The sequence below is a fragment of the Castor canadensis genome, chromosome 13, assembly GCF_047511655.1.
Source record: "Castor canadensis chromosome 13, mCasCan1.hap1v2, whole genome shotgun sequence".
NCBI classification, from domain to species: Eukaryota; Metazoa; Chordata; class Mammalia; order Rodentia; family Castoridae; genus Castor; species Castor canadensis.
Window position 1 is genome coordinate 39,505,020 of NC_133398.1, and position 20,724 is coordinate 39,525,743.

The 20,724-nt window shown below is 41.0% G+C and overlaps 1 protein-coding gene and 1 long non-coding RNA gene across 6 annotated transcripts in view; one reads left to right on the forward strand and one right to left on the reverse strand.

The window, feature by feature from the left end:
* Window positions 1-11,558, reverse strand: part of Nfx1 (nuclear transcription factor, X-box binding 1) — a 59,882-nt gene extending 48,324 nt beyond the window's left edge. For 4 of the 5 annotated variants that reach the window (XR_012440390.1, XM_074051606.1, XM_020163853.2 and 1 more), the window contains exons 1-4: window positions 11,395-11,558; window positions 6,341-7,339; window positions 2,235-2,393; window positions 885-962 (exon numbers count right to left, since the gene is read on the reverse strand). Coding sequence is in view for 4 of the 5 variants with exons in the window: in XM_074051606.1 (XP_073907707.1) it covers window positions 885-962; window positions 2,235-2,393; window positions 6,341-7,339; window positions 11,395-11,419 (1,261 nt within the window). In the remaining variant the exon portion in view is untranslated. Of the gene's footprint in view, window positions 1-884; window positions 963-2,234; window positions 2,394-6,340; window positions 7,340-11,150; window positions 11,254-11,394 lie in introns of those variants that run through there. The other variant, XM_074051608.1, reaches the window with a different exon arrangement.
* On the forward strand, window positions 11,519-19,262 carry LOC141415411 (uncharacterized). Its single transcript, XR_012440401.1, has 2 exons — window positions 11,519-11,654; window positions 19,097-19,262. It is a non-coding gene; the product is annotated as an uncharacterized lncRNA (long non-coding RNA).
* The last annotated feature ends 1,462 nt before the right edge of the window (window positions 19,263-20,724 follow it).

The window sequence follows — 20,724 nt, forward strand, 5'->3', positions numbered from 1 at the left end:
AACAGCTTAGTAGCAGAGTGCCTGCCTAGCATGTATGGGTTTGAGTTCCAATACCACCAAAAATAAGAAAAGAAAGAACATTTTGACAGTCAATGAATTCAACAAAGGACTGAATCTAGAAGACAAACAGTTGATGGTCAATAACCAACTTTTGGTGAAAACTACTAGTTAAATAATGGAAAGAATATAAGCAAATTGGTTAGAAAACCAAGGAGAAAGGATTGGTTGTAAAGCATATGCCTAGAAAACTAAGGAAAGTATGTAAAAAAGGAATAGGAAATGCTAATCATGTCAAGAAAGAAATGGTCAAAGCTGTCAAGGGTGGACATGTTGCAAAAAGGTTAAGAATCTGTTAATCAGACCCATGCAGGCCAGGGAGGGATCACTGATGACTAAGAATACAGTTTCATTGAGGCAAAAAGGAGAGAAGCAAAAAATTCAATGGTTCAAAGAGGGAGACAAATAGTTAAGAAACAAAAGCTGAAATATTAACTAGATGAAGATTAGTCATTAAAGATGAGAAAGACATACAGGAAATAGGCTAGCAGTAGGAATGAGCTCACTCACACTGTCTGAATCAGAAATATCAAAGCTGTTACAGTTACAGCTAAAAGGGAGACACATCAACACCTGCCTCTGCCACCTTGTCAGCTGTGGTCTCAAGCTAAGACCAAGAAGGCCCATCTCCACAACAGCATGGCAAGAGCACAAACGCCCATGACTAACTGTGTGGTGGACCACATGAGTATGGTCTTCTAGACTCATATCTTTGAAATCTTATTAGTAACCTCTAAAACAAGATGAGCAGAATACCTTTGCTGGACTGAGCACTGAAGTACAATGCATGAAGTGAAAGACAATCCAGTGTATGCAAACAAACTTACCACAGAAACAAGTGTAGGTATTAGGAACATGTGCAGAAACATTTTGACAGGCAGGGCACCTCCAACCACTCTGGCCATCTGTCATAAAAATGAGAGTATGTCAAATAAATTTTCTTCTAGATGCACAAGTAAGACTCAGAAGTAGAGTGTATGCTTTACTAGGCTTAGGCCCCAGCACCCCTGCCCCAAAGAGCACAAGAAATTTTTTATTTTAATTTTTTTCATATGTGCATACAATGTTTGGGTCATTTCTCACACACACCCCCACCGCCCCCTCCCTCCCTTATCCCCCACCTTACCCCTCGTTACCCGGCAGAAACTATTTTGCCCTTATCTCTAATTTTGTTGAAGAGAGAGTATAAGCAATAATAGGAAGGACCAAGGGTTTTTGCTAGTTGAGATAAGGATAGCTATACAGGGAGTTGACTCACATTGATTTCCTGTGCATGTGTGTTACCTTCTAAGTTAATTCTTCTTGAACTAACCTTTTCTCTAGTTTCTGGTCCCCTTCTCCTATTGGCCTCAGTTGCTTTAAAGTATCTGCTTTAGTTTCTCTGCGTTGAGGGCAACAAATATTATCTAGTGTTTTAGGTGTCTTACCTATCCTCATATCTCCCTTGAGCACAAGAAATTTTTAAATACTTAATTCTATAGGAAGTCACACTATTGAGGCAGAGACAATAATTTCAACATCGATTACATCAGATATTTAAGAAACAAATTCATAAAACAAAATGTTTTGCTTAAATACTGCATTTGGGCTTATATTTGAAAGGACTTTAAGATACAGTGAATCAAGTAGGTATATCCATGTTCAACTATGCCTAGTATCAACATTATCTGAATCTTGGCTTGAAAAAAACCAGAATAAGCTATTTGAGTATATGTAGGAAAACCCAGATGTTCTGAATTAGAGAGCCACAGTTCAGTCAGGAAGCATTAATAGTAACATTTGCATCATCCGTAAATACTAGTATATGTTGGGAAAAGCCTAAATATACTATAGAGATTTGTGAAAGGCAAAAACAACTTCAACATCCTGAGGGAAATTAAACAACTGCTTTATATAAATTTTAAAGTGAACTATATAATAATTGCTTTCTATAGTTGACACTTTGGTGAAAGCTATAATTTTCAATAAAAATTTTACCATATTCCATAAATATTTTAATTTTGTTATATTTAGATGGTTTAAGATCTACAGTTTAATTCTGATCATCTGAAACATGTGATCAAGGCAACATACACTACTTGCAAATAAAGTATTTAATAGGATTTAGATAGTATCTTTAAGGCTACATTTATAACCCGAATGAGAATGTAAGTATTTAAGAAGAGAGAAATAACGACCTGCTTGAGATGCTGGAGACCTTGCCCATTTCTTTATGCAGTTAAGATGAAATACATGATAGCAGCTCTGACAACTCCACACCGGAGCTGTGACGCGAACCAATTCACAGCATACCATGCACTCATATTTTTCTGTTGTTAGTTGTTCAATCAGAGAACCTGTTTAAAAGACAGAACAAAAGAGAGAAAGAAACTCTTTTCCTTGCTTTAATTAATCAAGGATTAAGTCATTTGGGAAGAGAATCTAAATGCAGACTTTAAGGGATATTTGCTTCTGAGTAAGATGTCTATTCAGATTTTGTGGCAAGGAAGGGGCAGGAATATGCTGAACTAAAGGAGACATTTAGGTGAGGATTCCTATAACTGAGGAAATATTCCCAAGAACCTGCCCAGGAAAATATCAGAGTAAACATATACTTCTCATAACACAGCTAGAGCATCCTTGGGATGCTATTGTTTTTCAGGTCCAAATAAGTTAAAATAAAATCACACATTAAAAAAAATAAATAAAATCACTGAACTTAAATACAAATACTGTGTTAAAACACTTTATACAGTTTACTTAATTCTCTTAACAAGGCTGCAGCACATGTACTATTTTACAGGTGAAGAAATTGAGGTTCAGGGCAACCTCTTTCCATTTCATGTGGGAGCTTTGCTCTTAATAAACTTCTTGTCTACAGTCAAAGAAAAAAAAAAGTTACTGAAGCCCAGAGTACACAGACTGATTACACAAGTCACATAAAACTAGAAACTTTAAAATTCAAATTTATCAATATCTGACTCAAAAACTCACATTTTAATCATTCTATAATACTGTTTCTTCTAAGTTACTGTAATCCCAGCTACTTGGGAGGTGGACACAGAAGGATCACCAGTCCCAGCAATGTTGGCAAGATCCTTTCTCAAAAACAAAGTAAAGTAAGGGATTAGGGGAGGGAGTCATAGCTCAAGCTCAACTGGTAGGCAAGCTCAAGGCCCTGGATTAGTACAAAAAAGAAAAAAGAAAAAAGAAGGAACATCCTGAGACTATAAATTCTGTGGACAAGGGCAAGGCCAAGTGACCTTGTTCAAGATAGAACTTCCAGTGTCTACCAATAATTACAAAGTGAATGAAGGGATAAAGGCATCTGCCTTCCTAGTGATATCTAGTATGTTTCCTAACTTCTTGTCCTGAAAGTTAAGGCTTTACCAAAGTTTTTGGAATAGCTCTCCCCACCTAGGGAATGCCTGGAATAAAGACACTTAGTGTAGCTGATTAAAGGGAAACCTAAAGCTGGTGTGGCAGTTCTTGTCTGTAATCTGGCACTCAGAAGCCTAAGGCAGGAGGATTGCAAGTTAGGGGCCAACCTAAGCTACACAGCAAGACCCTGTCTCAAAAACTTAAAATAACAAAACCCTGCCATGGGATTGGTAGCACAGCTCAAGTGGTAGAGCAGTAGGGCACCTGCCTAGCAAGTGCAGGGCCCTAAATTCAATCTCCAGTACTACAAGAAACAAACAAAAACACTCTGCCGCAACATTGCTTTGCTTCACATGCATATTGAGGTCCCAAGAAGGATTGCTTGATGAAGCAAGCAACTAGAAGAACTACAGACGAGTTTAAAAACAAGTACTGGGGCCAGGCACTGGTGGCTCACACCTGTAATCCTAGCTACTCAGGAGGCAGAGATCAGGAGGATTGCAATTCAAAACCAGCTCCGGAGGAATAGTTCATGAGACCCTATCTCAAAAAAACCCATCACGAAAAAGGGCTCACAGAGTGGCTCAAAAAGAGCTTCTGCCTAGCGAGCATGAGGCCCTGAGTTCAAACCCCAATGCCGCCCTCCTCCCCTCAAAAAACAGGTAATAGGGGCAGAAGGAGTGGCTCAAGTGGCAGGGTGCTGCCTAGCAAGTACAAGGCCCTGAGTTCAAGCTCCAGGACTTGAACTCAGGGAGCTGGAGAGGAACGAGCACTGAGCAGGGGATGGCAGCTTCATGGGCCATGCTATATCACCCTAGTCTGGCCTCAAACTCATTATGTCTATCCCAGGATGACCTCCAACTTACAATCATCTGCTGATCTGCCTCAGCCTCCGAGTGCTGAGGTTATATGCAACGCACCACCACACCTGGCTATTTAGCCTTGATATGATTTACATGCAGAGGCAAATAAGGGATGTCTTCAAAGAGTGCAAGAGGCTGATTTGAAATGAGGAAGGGACTGGAGGTGTGGCTCAAGTGGTAGAGTACCTGTTTTGCAAGCCCTGAGTTCAAACCCCAGTCCCCTCCACCCGTGCCCCCCGCCCCCAAAAAAAGAAGCAATGAAATGAGAAGGGAAACTGTGAGGACAGACTGGTTGCTATGCTGCTCCAGAGGATAAAACCCAAAAAGCACAGAAAGTATAAGAAAGAAGTTTTCAGTTCAAGGTAAGGATGTAGTGTCTCAACAGTCAAAAGGACACAGCTACTTGTTTAAATGCAGGACGATTACAAAAAAAAAAAAGATACAGTATTTGCTTCTAACTGGTTTATAGACTAGGGGAGGTTTATAGACAAGGGGATACATAAATTATGGTTTCCAGTGTTAAATTCTGAAACAGAAACATGTATAAATAACAGAAAGGGGCTGGAAGAAATGAACGCTATCTATAAAGATGAGTAAAGGTAATTAATATGTAACTAGCTTTTGAAACATCAAAAGAATTTACCAGTGAGGAACTGGGCACGGTAGTACATGCCTACCATCACAGCTACTTGGGAGGTGGAGATGAGGAGGATTGAGGTTCAAGGCCGACCTTGAGCAAAAAGTTAGTGAGACCCCCCCATCTCAACAAACGAGCTGGTAATTCCATGGAGAGGCATAGGTAGAAGGATTTATCTGGGCAAAAAGCAGGAAACCTTATCTGAAAAGTAACTAAAAAAGGCATCAAGGGCTGGGAATGTGGATCAAGTCGTAAAGTATTTACCTTGTAGGCATGAGGCCCTGAGTTAAACTCCAGTATTGCCTCCCTCTCCACAAAAAAAATCACCAGTAATATAGGAACTCTATGCAGAAAGAGTTGAATACAACAGCACAGAAAGGCAAAACAGTATAGAATCCAGGAAATAAAAATGGTAGAAACTGAAGCAACAGATGAGAGATTGTTGAGAAAAGTAGAAGCCAGAGTCTGCAGGTGATGAGAACCAGTAAATGGAAGTAAGCAAGGCAAGCACAGAGTTCAAGATGTATTTTAGATGAGCTGAAAAAGGGAAATTAAGAGATGGTGAGACAGTTAGGAACTGCTGCAACTGAGCAGACAGATAAGACAAGGCAGAATGAAACCAGCAGAAGCAGTAGACATATCATCATCCCGTTTCTGCTTTCACAACTCAAAAAACTCATTTAACTATTATCTGCATTATTTATTTATTTATTGAAGATCTGGGGTTTGAACTCAGGTCCTCATGCTTGCTAGGCGGGTGCTCTTAATGCATGAGTCACTCAACCAGCCCTTTTCTTGTGATGGTTTTTTTCTAGATATGGTCTCACCAACTATTTGTCCAGGGCTACCTTTGAAGTGCAATCCTCCTGATCTCTGCTTCCTGAGTAGCTATGATTATGGCACCTGGCACCTATTATCTGCATTTTCAAAAACTCTTTAAAAGTACCTTATTTGGGGGAAAAAAAAATCCTTGTTTTTATTTGCTTAGGATAAATATAACACCAATTAAGTGGTTACCTCCTAGGAAAGAAAACAATGGGTAGTAGCAGAACCAACGCAGATGGTAAATTAAGATAGAAAAAGAGAGCTGAGGGAGTAGCTCAAGCAATAGAGTGCCTAACTAGTAATGTGAGGCCCTGAGTTCAAACCCCAATGCTGCCCAAAAAAAAAAAAAGAGTCTGGGTGTGTGGATTAAGTGGTAGAGTGTTTGCCTAGCAAGCACCTTAAGGCACTGAGTTCAACCCCAGTACAGCCAAAAAAAAAATAAAATAAAACAAGATAAAGACTTTTTAATATGCTAATTAAAAACAGAAGAAAAGAGACTTCACTGTGTACCTTTTAATATTTCTGGTTTTTAAATTATGTGAATATATTACTTAAAAATAATATCTAAAAATATATTTTTACCCATTTAGGCATTTACCTGTATGTGTTTCCACATTCTTCAGCACATGGTTCTGTTTGCCTCGAAGGATAGGGGTTATCACTTGAGGGTCCTGCCTCCTTACAGCATTTTTCTCTTGGTCAACCCTTCTGGAAGATTTGTTGATGACTGCCAAATTCCCCCTGTCACAGGCTGATTTTGTTGGTCTTTCACTGAGATTATCCTTTGGTATGGAAGCCATGTTGTTTTTGGGTCCTGTATTTATATGTCGTTGACCCTCCTGTTTTGATGGATTCCTGCCTGGTCGTGGTCTGGCCCCTTCCACTTCCCAAGGAGGCCTCTTCTGCGGGTATCTTCTCTGTTCATTTCGTCTAGCTCCATACCCATCCAATACTCCTTTTTTACAGGATGCATCTGAAGAATCAGGGTGGGAGGTCCCCACAGGTTTAGCATTTTCAGGTCCAGTATCCTCAGGTTTGGGAGTTATTTTGTTACCCCATTCACATTTGAGTTTCCCCTTGACTTTTGGTCCTCTACCATAGCTATATACAAAGTGCGCTGCTTTTTTGGGTTTTGCTCCCCTGGGATCTGCGCTGATAACTTCCTTCTCATTCTCAGAAGGGCTGTGCTCTCTGGGATTTGTCCCACTCTCTGATATAGTCACACTTTCTAAACTAGCTGTATCTGAGGTCTGGTCACTGAGCCCTTGTGCTTTCTTGACTCTGGTATAGTGCTTTTCACTCCTCAACTTTTGCCAAGGTTGATTCTGAAGACCATGGTTCTTGAGTGATTTATTTAAAGAAGACTGGAAAAAAGTCTGTTGACTTTTAGGTTTGCTTCCAGAAGGATAATTGTGCTGATGAACAGCAGAGATGTCATCATAAGGGATCTGCCTGGAGAGGTGACAGGGAGGTGATGAACTATAATTTCTTCTGCCAATTCTATTCAAGTCCGGTCTTCGAGTCCCACAATTTAGACTAGAATTTTTTTTCTCCTGAGGAATGAACTCAGCAGCATCCGTATTGAATTTAAAAGTACCTAGGACATAAGAAATAGACATGCCAATAAAGAAATTCATGTGCCACCCATAAAGTCTATAAGACTAAGAACCATCTAAAAATTATTTTCCTAAGGACACTGTATAAAACAGGTTCTTACTGAGATCTGTGTTCTTTGTGAAGGTGATGGATTCAAGGTGCTTGTGGAAAACTGATAATCTCATGCCCAGCAGTCACAGTGATCGCCATTGACAGTTTAGAGCTGGCCTCATCTGGGCCATCCGGTACTAGGTTCATAAGCATTTACTTTATCAAAAAGTTAAAAAGGACCAGGCACCAGTGACTCATGCCTATAATCCTAGCTACTCAGAAGGCAGAGATCAGGAGCATCGTGGTTCAAAGCCAACTTGGGCAAATAGTTTGTAGGACCCTATCTCAAAAAAACTCATCACAAAATGGGCTGGTGGAATGGCTCAAGTGGTATTGAGGCCCTGAGTTCAAACCCCAGTACCACCAAAAAAAAAGTTAAAAAGGGACAAGCATGGTGGTGCATGCTGCAATCCTAGCACTCAGAAAGTTGAGGCAGAAGGATTTTGTGATCAAGGGCAGCCTCGTCTTGATCACATACATAGTAAAATCCTGTCTTTTAAAAAAAGGGGGGGGCGGTTGGAAGAGGGGATGAGGGAGAATGATGGAAGTGGTAATTTAACTAGGATATATTGTAAACACATTATGTAAATATTACAATGTATCCCTATCCAACTATTAAATAAATAAAAAATAAAAAGTAAGTAAGTAAATAAAAAGTAAAGTCAGCTAACAGTACAAGGATGAGATATCAGTTAGTAGGTTCCACATAGTCTTTCAAAACTCTAAAGTTGCATTGTGAAACATCAAGTAAACAGACTTTGAAGTCAGCTAAAATGGGTTTAAAGTCTAACTTTCCAACTTATGAGCTGAGAGAATATCACTTGACTATTTTTAACCTTCATATCTATAATAAAGGATGACAGTACTTATTTCAAAGGAGTGACATGTGATTTAAATAAAATTTCATACAGTAAATATTAGCATATTGAGTGTATCAATTTCCATCTCTTCCTCCTGGAAATATATTTGGGGTTTTCCACACATAACCCCTCTAGAATGCCCAAGTCTCAAAAATTAACCATACTTAAACCCACTCATTTTTGTCCCCGTGATTCTTAGTATAGCCAATTCAGTTCCTGAAGTCCAAAGAAGAAATGATTTGCCTAGAGACACAAAACTAGTTAGCAACAAAATCAGAACTAGTATATAGAATACTGTGAATCAATGGAGTCTGGAAGACATGAGTTTAAGTGCCTGCCCATCATTTATTATGCCTTTTTGTTTGTTGTTTTTTTGAGATAGGGTCTATGTTAACTAAGCTGGCCTCAAATTTACAATCCTCCTGCCTCAACAATCAAAGCAGTGGGATTAAAATTATGTGCCACTATAATCCTGCCTTACTGTGCTTTTATGCAAGTTACTTTATGCAAGCTTTCTTATATGTACTGGAGTTAGCAATAATCTCTACATCAAAGAGTTGCTATGAAGAGTAAAGCAAACTGACATGTGTAAAGTGGCAAAAACAACACTTTATTATTGCTGTTTAGACTTTAGATTAGGTGAAACACAGACTAAAGCTGAGATGGGGTACAGTGCAGAGCCAGTGAGTTTCAGATTTAATAACGTCTAGCATTTATTAAGTACTTAATATGTGGCACAAACTATTCTAACACTATTCATGTGTGTTAACTCATTTATTCTTTACATTCCCAATGAGAAGCAGCACAGAGAAAGTAACCTGTCCACATCATCATAAGTATTTCAAGACAGATTTACAATTCTAACTCAGAATGTGTAGCATTAGAGATCATGCTCTTACACAGCACTACACTGACAGAGGGAGGGTAGCAGTTACCATAGAAACATAGTAAAGAATTGAATGAGATCATAAAGGTCACAGGATAACCTCTCACTTAATCTAGAATTTGTCCTGAACACTTTCACACAGGCAGAGTTCTGGGGGTGGAGTGTAGGTTCTTAAAAAAGAACAAGAAGATTAGACAAATTCAGAAGGTGGTGGAGATAATTTCAAATAGTGGGTAAACTGGACCAAGAGGTGTACAGTTCTCTCCTGCTTGAAGAGGCAAAGCTGGAGAGGGGGTGGAAATAAGGTTAGTAAAGTTGGCCGGAACAGCATGGTAAATTACAGGAAAAGGGTATGTCACATCGAGCAGTAATGAACTGATCTAGACAGGGCCATTCCAGTAGACATGAGGCAGTACAGCATGGCTTTAATGTAAGTAAGTACCAGCGATCCAAGATAACAAGGCAGGCGGACACAGGTGAATCAAGCAGAATAAAGGAAGACCAACTGGTAGTTTATAAAATCCAGAGACAAAGTTGGCATTGGAGAATCTGCCCATGAAAAAAAGATTCCTCCTGATTAGGCTGCTGTTTAAGAACCTTAAGGGGGGGGGCGGGGGGGGGGAGGTGAGAGCTAGAGATATGCTAAAATAACACAGAATAGGAACTAGAGCAAAAACAAACATCAAAGGAAGTGAGGAGGTCTCAGACAAGGGGACTCAATGAATACACTATGGAGGGCAGGAAGAAAACTGGGGCACAATCCCACTGGTCAAAAACTTTTGACTCAGTACTAGCTCTTGCCCAATTCTACTTCAAACAGTAAAGGAGCCAGAGGTGATTGTGCCCTGTAATCCCACGTGGAAATAGCTGGTATCATACTCGGAGAGGATCACAGTTCAAGGCTAGCCTAGGCAAAGAGTTAGTGAGATCTCATCTCAACAAAGAAGCCAAGCATGGTGGTACACTCTTGTAATCCTGGCTATGGGGGGGAGGGATAGGCAGGATGATCGCAATCCAAAGTCAGCAAAAACAAGACCCTATCTGTGGTAGATGGCCTGTCTAACAAGTGTGAGACCCTGAGTTCAAACGCCCTAGTACAGCTAAAGAAAAAAAATTAGAAGGTCTTGTCAAGGACTAGATGGAACAAGAACAAAATCAGGACTAGTGTATGCATTATGTTTTTCAGCTTTTAAAACAGAGATCCACAATAATAAATGCATCTTATCTGCCACCCAGTACACAAATACATGCAATCTTACTGGTAGCTGTTCAGTAGCAAAACTATGACTCAAACCAATGTTTCCATGCTGGAAACTGCTGTGATTTTTTTTTTTTTTTAAAGTGTAGGTCATGAAATCAAATCAATGTAGTGGGTTGTGAGAAGTATTTCTTTTTGTGTCAAGTATCTTTTAAAGTCAAACAAAATAATATATTGCTGACACTGAAAGAAATCAATGCTCCTGAAACATGTGGTTCACGTCTGTATTTATGTAAGTGTGCACTAAAATCGTGGTGCAAAATGTTTCTTTGTGGTCACTGTCCATAAAGTGTGGAAAACACGGATCTATCGCACACGCTGAAGGAAATGGACGTTATATCAACAGTCAAATAAGGCCGTCTCTATACACTGAGGCAACTCCAGAAGGGAGAGAGAATTAACTAAAGATCACGGATCAGGTACAGGACAGAGCAGGAGTCTTTATAGGAATTCCTATTACTCCCAACTGACAGAAGAGGAAACTGAGACTCTAAACCTCTAGGGCTCGGCTCGCGCGCGCCGCCACTCTAGGAGATTAGGAACACACCCCGAGCGCAGCGCGCAAACTCGATGGAATCCAGAGCCCGCTACCGTCACGGGGACTTAGCCGACGCCCGTCTGGCAGGGTCGGTGCAATGCTGTCCCAGAAAGGCCAGAGTGAGCCAAGTGAAAGGACGGGACACCCACATGAACTCACGGGGCGCCGGGACAAGCCCGCAATCCTCGGAAACCCAGCTGCCAGGCTTCACCACCCAGTTGAAGATGGTGGAGGTCTCCGTACACGCAACGCGCGTGGCTTGGCCCTTCGGAGCCACTATCCCCAACTCTAGCACGCCCTACTCTCGCGATACACATAGCCGAAGGCCACAAGACTTCATTCCCTGACACCAGATTTTCCGCTCCCTGAGAGGGGCCCAGTACCGCGCGGGCCAGGACAGTACCTGAGACAGGAGGCGCCTCCGCCATCCCGTGCCGCAGCACCTAAAACGAGACCTGCAGCTAGGCAAGCGCTGTCACCCAGTCACGTGCCCCGGACTTCCGGCACCGACAAAGTGCATCTATGCGTGTGGGGTACACAGCCACGGAGGTTGCGCGGCCGGAATCTACTTGCGTCGCTTCCGTGACGTCATGTGTACGCGCCACGCGCCGAGCGGAAGGAAGAGACAAGTAGAGGGAAGTGGCGAGAATCTCACGAGAGAGGGTAGGGGCTTGCGTAATTGTGACTTTTTGAGACGTGTTGTGTTCTGCAGCAGCTGTGCCGTTTTGCTCCGCGAGTCAACCAACTTCATGTACTCTTCAGGAGTCAGCTCGAACATCACCTTCTTAATAGTTTAGGATTAGGGTTTTAAAAAAAAACACCTTGGGCTGGTGGAGTAGCAACTGCACCTTTGTACCAAGCGCTAGGCCCTGAGTTCAAACTCCAGTACCGCCCAAACAAAACAGAACAAGTAGAGCAGTATAAGGGGGGGGGAAATCTGCAAAACAATAGGCTGCCTAATGTAGTTGTACACGTATGTAACCTCAGTGTTTGTAATTCTAGTTACTCAGGTGGCTTTGAGGCCAGCCTGGGCTACCCAGCAAGACTCTCAAAAGCACTCAAAAGAGCAAAACAAACACAACAAAATACAGCACTAGTACACAGCTCTTATAAATCAGTCAGAAAACAGTTAAGTCATATATCAAAAGTAATAAAGAACTTGGCCAGGCAAATTGGCAAACAGGGAGAAAATTTGGAGTTACTAATAGTTTTTAAAGAAAAAAAAAGTTTAACATGCATGTAAATGGAAACATGAGACCTGTTGAAACTCTTCCAGGAAGGGGAGGGGGGGAGATAAAGGAGAATGAAGAAAGGGGTGAATTCAAGTATGATATATTTGATATATTGTAAGAACGTTTGTAAGAGGCACAATGTACCCCCAGCACAATAAAAAAAAAAAGTTTAAGTGAATGGACGGAGTTGTTTTGTGTCATTTCACAAATCAGGTTTGATAAAGGACTTCTAAAGTCAACAGGAAATAAATGGGCAGGATGGGTGTAGTGGTGAATACCTATAATCCCAGCTACTTGGGAGGCAGAAGCAGGAGTACTGAGAGTTTGAGACTAGTGGAGACAAAGGTAGCAGTAAGACTGTCTCAAAAACAAAATAATAATAAAATTCAGTGTAGTTGATAAGGAAAATTTAAAAATACATATTTTAAAAAAGTGCTGGGGCCAGGTGCTTGTGGCTCATGCCTGTAAGACACTTGGGAGGCTGGCATCAGGAGGATCATGGTTTAAGGAGAGCCTGGGCACATAGTTTATGGAACCCATCTCCAAAATAACCACAGCAAAATGGACTGGAGGTGTGGCCCAAGGGGTAGAGAGCCTGCTTTGCAAGTGCAAAGCTCTGAGTTCAAACTCCAGTTTTGCAAAAAAAAAATAAGAACAAGGAGGGGGGGCTGAGCGGTGTAGCTCAAGTGGTACAGTGCTTGTCTAGCATGAGCAAGGCCATGGGTTCAATCCCCAATACCACAAAAAACAGCAATAATTATGAGAAGATTTCTATGTAGCCCAGAAATGCATTTTTAAAATTTTTATCCAAAATGTGTTTATTGGGATAGTTTTCCACTCTTCTTTTTTTTTTTTTTCAATTAGCAATAATCGCACTTGGATAAACCTCATTGGCTATGATACTGCCACTGCTCCACTCTTCTTGATTCAGGGTGCTTTTAATGCTGCTTCCTTCTGAAGGAACATCCTTCTGAAAGCCTAGCTCAGAAATACAGGTCGCTCTACTGCTTGAGTTAAACCTCCAGTCCATTTTGCTCTGGTTATTTTGGAATTGCCATCTCACAAACTATTTGCCTGGGCTGACCTCAAACCATTAACCTCCCAACCACAGCCACCCATGTAGCTAGGATTACAGGCATGAGCCATCTCCCGGCTCACACTGTGTTATTTGTTCTTTGTACATTTGCCCTAGCTGTTCCTTTGGCTTGGAATCTTCACCCTAATTCCTTTCTCCACCTCTTAAATCTTAATTAGCCTCCTTTTGCCTAATTAACCAACTTTATAGATAAGACTGAGTTTAGTTTCCTCCAGAAAACTTTCCTTTCCCAACGGGTATTGGGGTTTGAATTTAAGGCCTCCTGCTTGTTTGGCAGAGGCTCTATAACACTTGAACCATGCCCCTCAGCGCTTTTTGCTTTAGGGATTTTTCTAATAAGGTCTCTCATTTTATGCCCTGGCCAGCCTGGATCTTGATCTTTTTATTTATGCTTCCCAAGTAGCTGGGATGGCACACCACCATGCTGGACTTTTATTGATTGAGATAGGGTCTTTAGAAGTTTTTGCCCAGGCTGGCCTTGGACTGCTATCCTCCTGATCGCTGAATTCACAGGTGTGAACTACAGTGTCCCGCCCCACAATTTTTTTTTTTGTTATACTGGAGTTTGAACCCACACTGCCTCACACTTGCTGGGCAAGTGTGACCTAGCTAGGTCATTTGAGACACTCCACCAGCCCTTTTTTGTGTTGGGTGTTTTCAAGATAGGGTCTCGTGAACTATTTGCCTAGGCTGTTTTTGAACCTCAATCCTACAGATCTCTGCCTTTTTACTAGGAATGAGCTATCAGTGTGCAGCTTAAATTTTTTTAAAATAAGGTTTTCCTTTAGTTTTGGCTTTGTTGTTTTCAGAAATTAAAAAACAAACATAGCCAAGATGCCCCTGACTCCTTTGGTCTTAGGGATAGTTTCTTCTTTTTTAAAAAAAATTTTTTTATTTGTATCTATTAAGTTTTCAAAGGGGTTTCATTGTGATTTTTCACACATGCATATAATGTACTTTGATCATACTCACACTCTCTAGCAGTTCCTTTTAATATCTAATCTCAAAGACTATAAAAAGTCCATTCTACTAGGTGCCAACATTTCTGAAAACCCTTTAGGAATTCTTTTTATTTCAAACATTGACCCAGAAGAACTGAGTCATGTTGGTGCTACATGCCAGTATCACTTCAGTTGGTTGCTTGCCTGGGCAACAGTCTCTTTCTCTTTCTCTCTCTCACACACACTCACCCACCCACACATCCACCCCCCCACCCCCCCACGCTGATATCCACACACAGAGACACATGCACACGCACAAACACATGTGCACACACAGACACACACACACACACACCAGAAAGAAAAAAAGAAACTGACCCAGAGCTTAAGCTTGTTTCCAAAGCTAACTGTCTTAAGACCATTGCTGCTGCCGCGTGCCGGTGGCATATGCCTGTAATCCTAGCTCTCAGGAGGCAGAGATCAGGAGGATTGCAGTTTGAAGCCAGCCCAGGCAAAATAGTTTGCAAGACATACCTCAAAAACATCCATCACAAAAAAATGGGCTGATGGAGTGCTCATAGTGGCCCTTAGTTCAAACCCTAGTACTGCAAAAAAAAAAAAAAAAAAAAGATTTGCTGCTGTGGAATTTGTGGGAGAACTACTGCAGACTCTCACCTGGCTTCTTTGGAATGCAGAATGCCTCACTCTACTTGTTCTCAAACAGTTACAAGAACCTTCCTTAAATCCCCAAGGCAAAGGAAGACCAAGTTGTAATGTTTAACAAAATTTGAGGATTACAAAGGCAATGCAGACAGCAATTACCACTGACGCTAAAATTAACCATCCTAGGATCCCAAAAGACCTCATTTCTTTCTAGGCCTAGAAATTCCATGTGTAGCAGAGCATTGGCTTAATTCCTACCAGTGGAAACTTCCAGAATCTTCTCACAAACTCTCTACTATGAACTCAGAGACTAAAAGAAATCCTTCCCTGCCAGACATGTTGGTGCACACCTATAATCCCAGTACTCAGAATGTTGAGGCAAGAGGATTAAGAGTTCTTGGCTACATTATAAGACTGTCTCAAAACAACAGAAACAAAACAAAAAGAAATTCTTCCCTACTTCCCTGTTCATCCAAGGCTTTGCTGAAATGACAAATGAATTCTCCCTTCAGGGAGAATTTGTACTTCCACCCACAGTGTGGGTGGCCTAAACAAAGCAATCACAATAATTGACAGGATATTTCCCAGAATGCAACTAACTTAATCTTAACCTAATACCACAAGTGGGAGACTAAAAGTTCAGGAAGTGTTGTACTAAGCTCTTTCCAATTTTGACACAATCTCCATTAGAAGAAAATCTCTTCTCAGATCAGACCTGTGTATGTCTCTTGCTGTCATTCAGTCTTTGAACTTCTATGAGAAAATGCTCATGGTACAACACACACACAACTCTTGAGAAATAAGTAACTTTCAGATATAAGACAGTTTAAAAGACAAATTTAAGGAAAAAATTCTATAGAATGTAGTTTTGTCCGACTGTACCATAATATTTGCATTACTAAATAGAACACATTTAGATGTGAAGTATCTGCATTTGTAATTTAGTGGTTAAGACTTCTCCAAGAATATGAAATAGATCTAGTCATAATTTTTTTTTTTTTTTAGTGGTACTGGGGTTTGAACTCAGGGCCTACACCTTCAGCCACTCCACCAGTCCTTTTTTGTGAAGTATTTTTTTCGAGATAGGGTCCAAGAACTATTTACCTGGGCTGGCTTTGAGCCTCAGTCCTCCTGGACTCTGCCTCCTGAGTAGCTGGGATTTCAGGCGAGAGCCGCTGGTGCTGGGCTCATTCACATAATGTTTTAGTGTCTGCTCTGTCTAGGACACTATCTTGAGTGCTGGAGCACTATCATGAAAATTTAGGCTGGTAGACTTAGTCACTTTCTTCATGAAATTGTACTGTTCAATAGGGGAGACAAAACCAAGGTGTAAAAACAAGACAATTACAAATTATATTAGTGTTATGAAAGAAATAAACAGAGCAGGGCCAGGCACTGGTGGCTCACCCCTGTAATCCTAGCTACTCAGGCAGAGATCAGGAGGCTTGAGGTTCAAAAGCAGCCCAAGTAGTTCAAGAGACCCTATCTTGAAAAAACCCTTCACAAAAAAGGGATGGTGGCTCGAAGTGTAAGCCCTGAGTTCAAGCTCCAGTACTGCCAAAAAAAAAGAAAGAAAGAGAGTAATGGCAACAAATGCCATTCTGGATTTGCTCCAGAAAAGGTGGCCAGGCTTCGAGTAGAATGAAGAATGAGGAGAAAGCCATGTGAGGATTGAGACAGAGGGAATAGCATGCGCAAAGGCTATGGGGAGGGAAAAGAGCTTGAAGTGTCCAAGGTACTGAAACCTCCTTAGTAAGTGGCTAGAGAGTAATGAGCAAAGGAAAAGTGGCACATTATGAAACAGAAGAGATACTTAGGGAGAAGATACTGCTTTAACGCTTTTATCTCAAGGGCACTGGGAAGTTCTGGAAAGGTTCTAAGCAAAGAAGTGGTATCTAATTTACACCTAATGATTTCTCTTGCTCCCATGGGAAGAATGAATTCCGGGAAACAAGAACAGAAGTGGGATCTGGGTTTGGTGTTGCAACGCTGTAATTGCAGCACTTGTGAGGCCAATGAAGATGGATCACAAATTTGAAGCCAGTTGGGCTACATAGTGAAGACTCTGTCTCAAAAAAAAAAAAAAAAGTGAGATCAGTTTTGTTTTTGCATTTCACTGATGCAGAAGACAATGGTGGTCTTGGACTAGAGTGAAAGCACATGTGATTGAGAGAATGGGACTGCCTGAGATGTATATGAGATACAACCATTACTGAGCTTTTAAACTTTTTCTAAATTGTGGTATCCTGTTTTAATTTGTTTTTCTCTAATCACTAATGAGTTTGGACGTTTTCTTTTTTGCTTCTTTTTCTTTTTGAGATAGGGTCTCACTATGTAGCCCAGGCTGGCCTCAAACTCGTGATCCTTCTGTCTTAAACCTCCAGAGTGCTGGAATTACAGGTGTGAAACTCACCAGCCTGAGTTTGAAGATTTGGTGATCTTTTGAGTTTCCTCTTTTTAATCTGCTTATTCATATCCATTTCCCATTTTTCTGTTGGGGATGCTGTACTTTTCTTATGGTCAGTTTCTTGTATATTGTGCACAGTAACTCCTTGGCAGTTTCAGACATTTAAGTTGACTTCTACACATCAATTCTATTAATTTTGTCCTTTAGTGAACATAAATCCTTGTTTTTCTCAGACAGGGTTTTTTTTGGGGGGAGGGTAGGGGCAGTACTGGTAGTACTTTGAACTCAGGGCCTCTCTCATACTTGCTTGGCAGGCACCCTACCACCTGAGCCACTGTTTTTTGTGTTGAGTATTTCTGAGATAGGTTCTCACAAACTATTTGCTCAAGATGGCTGTGAACCTCAATCCTCTTGATCTCTGCCTCCAGAGTATCTAGGATTGCAGAAGCCACCAATGACAGGGTCTTGCTATTATAGTCCAGGCTGGCCTCAAACTCAAACTACTACTCCTACTTCAGCCTTCCAAGTGCTAAGATTACAGGCAAACACCACCATGCCTACCCACAAATTCTTAATTTTGATGGGTCAGCTTATCAAATAAATTTTATTGCTTTTACAAATACCAGGAGTATGAGTCTAGGTCAATCAGGAGTATCACATATTTGTTTTTAAATTTTTATTTTATTCATATGTGCATACAATGTTTGGGTCATTTCTTCCCCCTTACCCCGCCCCCTCCCTTACACCCCCCCTTACCCCTCGTTACCCGGGAGAAACTATTTTGCCCTTATCTCTAATTTTGTTGAAGAGAGAGTATAAGCAATAATAGGAAGGAACAAGGGTTTTTGCTAGTTGAGATAAAGATAGCTATACAGGGAGTTGACTCACATTGATTTCCTGTGCGTGTGTGTTACCTTCTAAGTTAATTCTTCTCGAACTAACCTTTTCTCTAGTTCCTGGTCCTCTTCTCCTATTGGCCTCAGTTGCTTTAAAGTATCTGCTTTAGTTTCCCTGCATTGAGGGCAACAATGCTGTCTAATTTTTGAGGTGTCTTACCTATCCTCATACCTCCCTTGTGTGCTCTCGCTTTATCATGTGATCGAAGTCCAATCCCCTTGTGTTTGCCCTTGATCTAATGTCTGCATGAGGGAGAACATACGGAGAATCACATATTAATTTAAATAGGGTAATTTAAGTTTGTTATTTTTTTCTTTTTGTGGAAAGGTTTTATTTAAAGACAACTAGGGCTGGGGGGGTGTGACTCAAGTGGTAGAGTGCCTAACAAGATGAAGCCCTGGATTCGATCTCCAGTACCACACACATATACACACACACAACTTAACAATAAGCAGGGGTTGTAGTAATAGGGGATTGGCTAGGTAAACAAGTAAGGGGACTCTAAAAGAATACAGGATAAGCAGCTCTAAGGAGCACCCATTCCCTGGACAGCTGACAGTGTCCAAGGAAGAGCCCAGAGTAGAGTCAAGGACATGCCTGGGACTCACAGAATGGCAAGGAAATGGCCAGACATCCATCTTCTAGGGTGCTGGTGAAAGTCATTCTTAGTGTCTCACAGAAGCACTTCACTTTTTTTCGGTACCAGGGTTTGAATTCAGGGCTTCATGCTTGCTAGGCAGGCATTCTACCACTTGAGTCACTCAACAAGCCCTTTTTTGTGTTGAGTATTTTTGAGATGGGGGTCTTGCAAACTATTTGCTTGGGGATGGCTTTGAACCTGATTCTCCTCATCTCTGCCTCCCAAATAGCTAGGATTACAGCTGTGAGCCACCAGCACCCAGTGGAGGAACTTCACTGTAATTCACCTGCAAGGAATGTTGGAGAAGTTTGTAGCTACTGGACACCATACACTGCAACAGTCAGGCAATGAAGAAGCCATGTGCACTGAAGGAGCGCCTGGCACTGGAAAATCTGCTCGCACCACAGAAGCCTAGTCACCTGACACTCCAGAAGCAGGAAGTAAAACCCTTACCTCCAGCATCATTTCTCCAGTGTCCTCGACTGACAAGCTTAATATGTGCCAGCTGACAAAGGATAAGTGTTTAAAGTACCCCACTCAATTTCACAGAGCAGGAAAAAAGGATGAATTTAGAGCTGAAAAGCAATACATTTATCACTGGCACACTAGAGAACCTACTCATTATTTTCCAAACTTGTAAATAAATGTAAGTAAGCCATTTATCCTGCCTGTCCTATACAAAAACACTTTACATGGTACAATAAAATTTATGACAGGTGGTAAGTACAGTGCTTGGACAGAGATTCATAGCTGTAAACACATCATTTTAAAAAAGTCCAGATGATGGAGTAATACTCAGTGCTAAAAATGAATGAATTATCAAGCCATGAAAAGACATGAAGGAAAATTAAATGTACATTGCCAAGTGAAGGCAATTTAACAGGATATAACCATATGATTTCAACTCTCCTGATAGTAGAGGAGGTGATATGGGATATGGGAATGCTCTGTAATTTACACTCAATTTTGCTATGAACTGAAAACTATTCTAACAAATAGTTTATTAATAAAAAATAAGGCCAGGTGTGGTAGTGCATGCCTATAATCCCAGCACATGGGAGGCTCACATAGGAGCCTAGGCTAGATTATGAGACCCTGTCTTAAAATAAAACCAAAAAAACAAAACAATATACACAAAAAACCCCTTTCCAGTCAGTGTGGTGTTGCATGCCTATTATCCCAGCACTTGGGATGCTTAGGCATGAGGATGGCAAGTTTGAGGCCAGCCTGGGCTACATAGTAAGACTCTCTTAGAAAAAACAATTAGGGATAGAGGTGAGTTTGCCTAGCAAGTGTGAGATCCTGAGTTCAAAGCCCAGCACTGCCAAAAAACAAAGACTTTTTCCCAAAAGAAAAATTCAGGCTCAGATAGCTTCACTAGTGAATTCTACCATTTGTTCAAAGAATGAACACCAAAAGAAAAAAAAAATTACCTGGGAAGCTTTTAAAAATCCAAGTACCAGCTGTACATTATGGCAAATGCCTACAATCCTACTAATCAAGAGGCTGAGGCAGGATGATCTGTGTTTGAGGCCAACCTGGGCTACGCATGGAGACCCTGTCTCAAAAATAAAAATCCCAAAACAGAGTTAAGGTATATGGGTGCTAGATGTACATGGGTCAGGGATTGGGGATGTGGCTCAGTGGTAAAATGCTTGCTTAGCATGTGTGAAGTCCTGGGTTTGATCACCAGCACTGCCAAAAAAATAAAAATAAAAACAAAAACAAACAGTACATGTGCCGAATTTTTATTTTCTTGCTAGGCAAGCGTTCTATCACTTTAGCCAAGTTCCAGCCCCAAATTTTTATTCTCTATTGTACCATTTCCACTCCTGCCCAACTCTCAGGGTGATATAT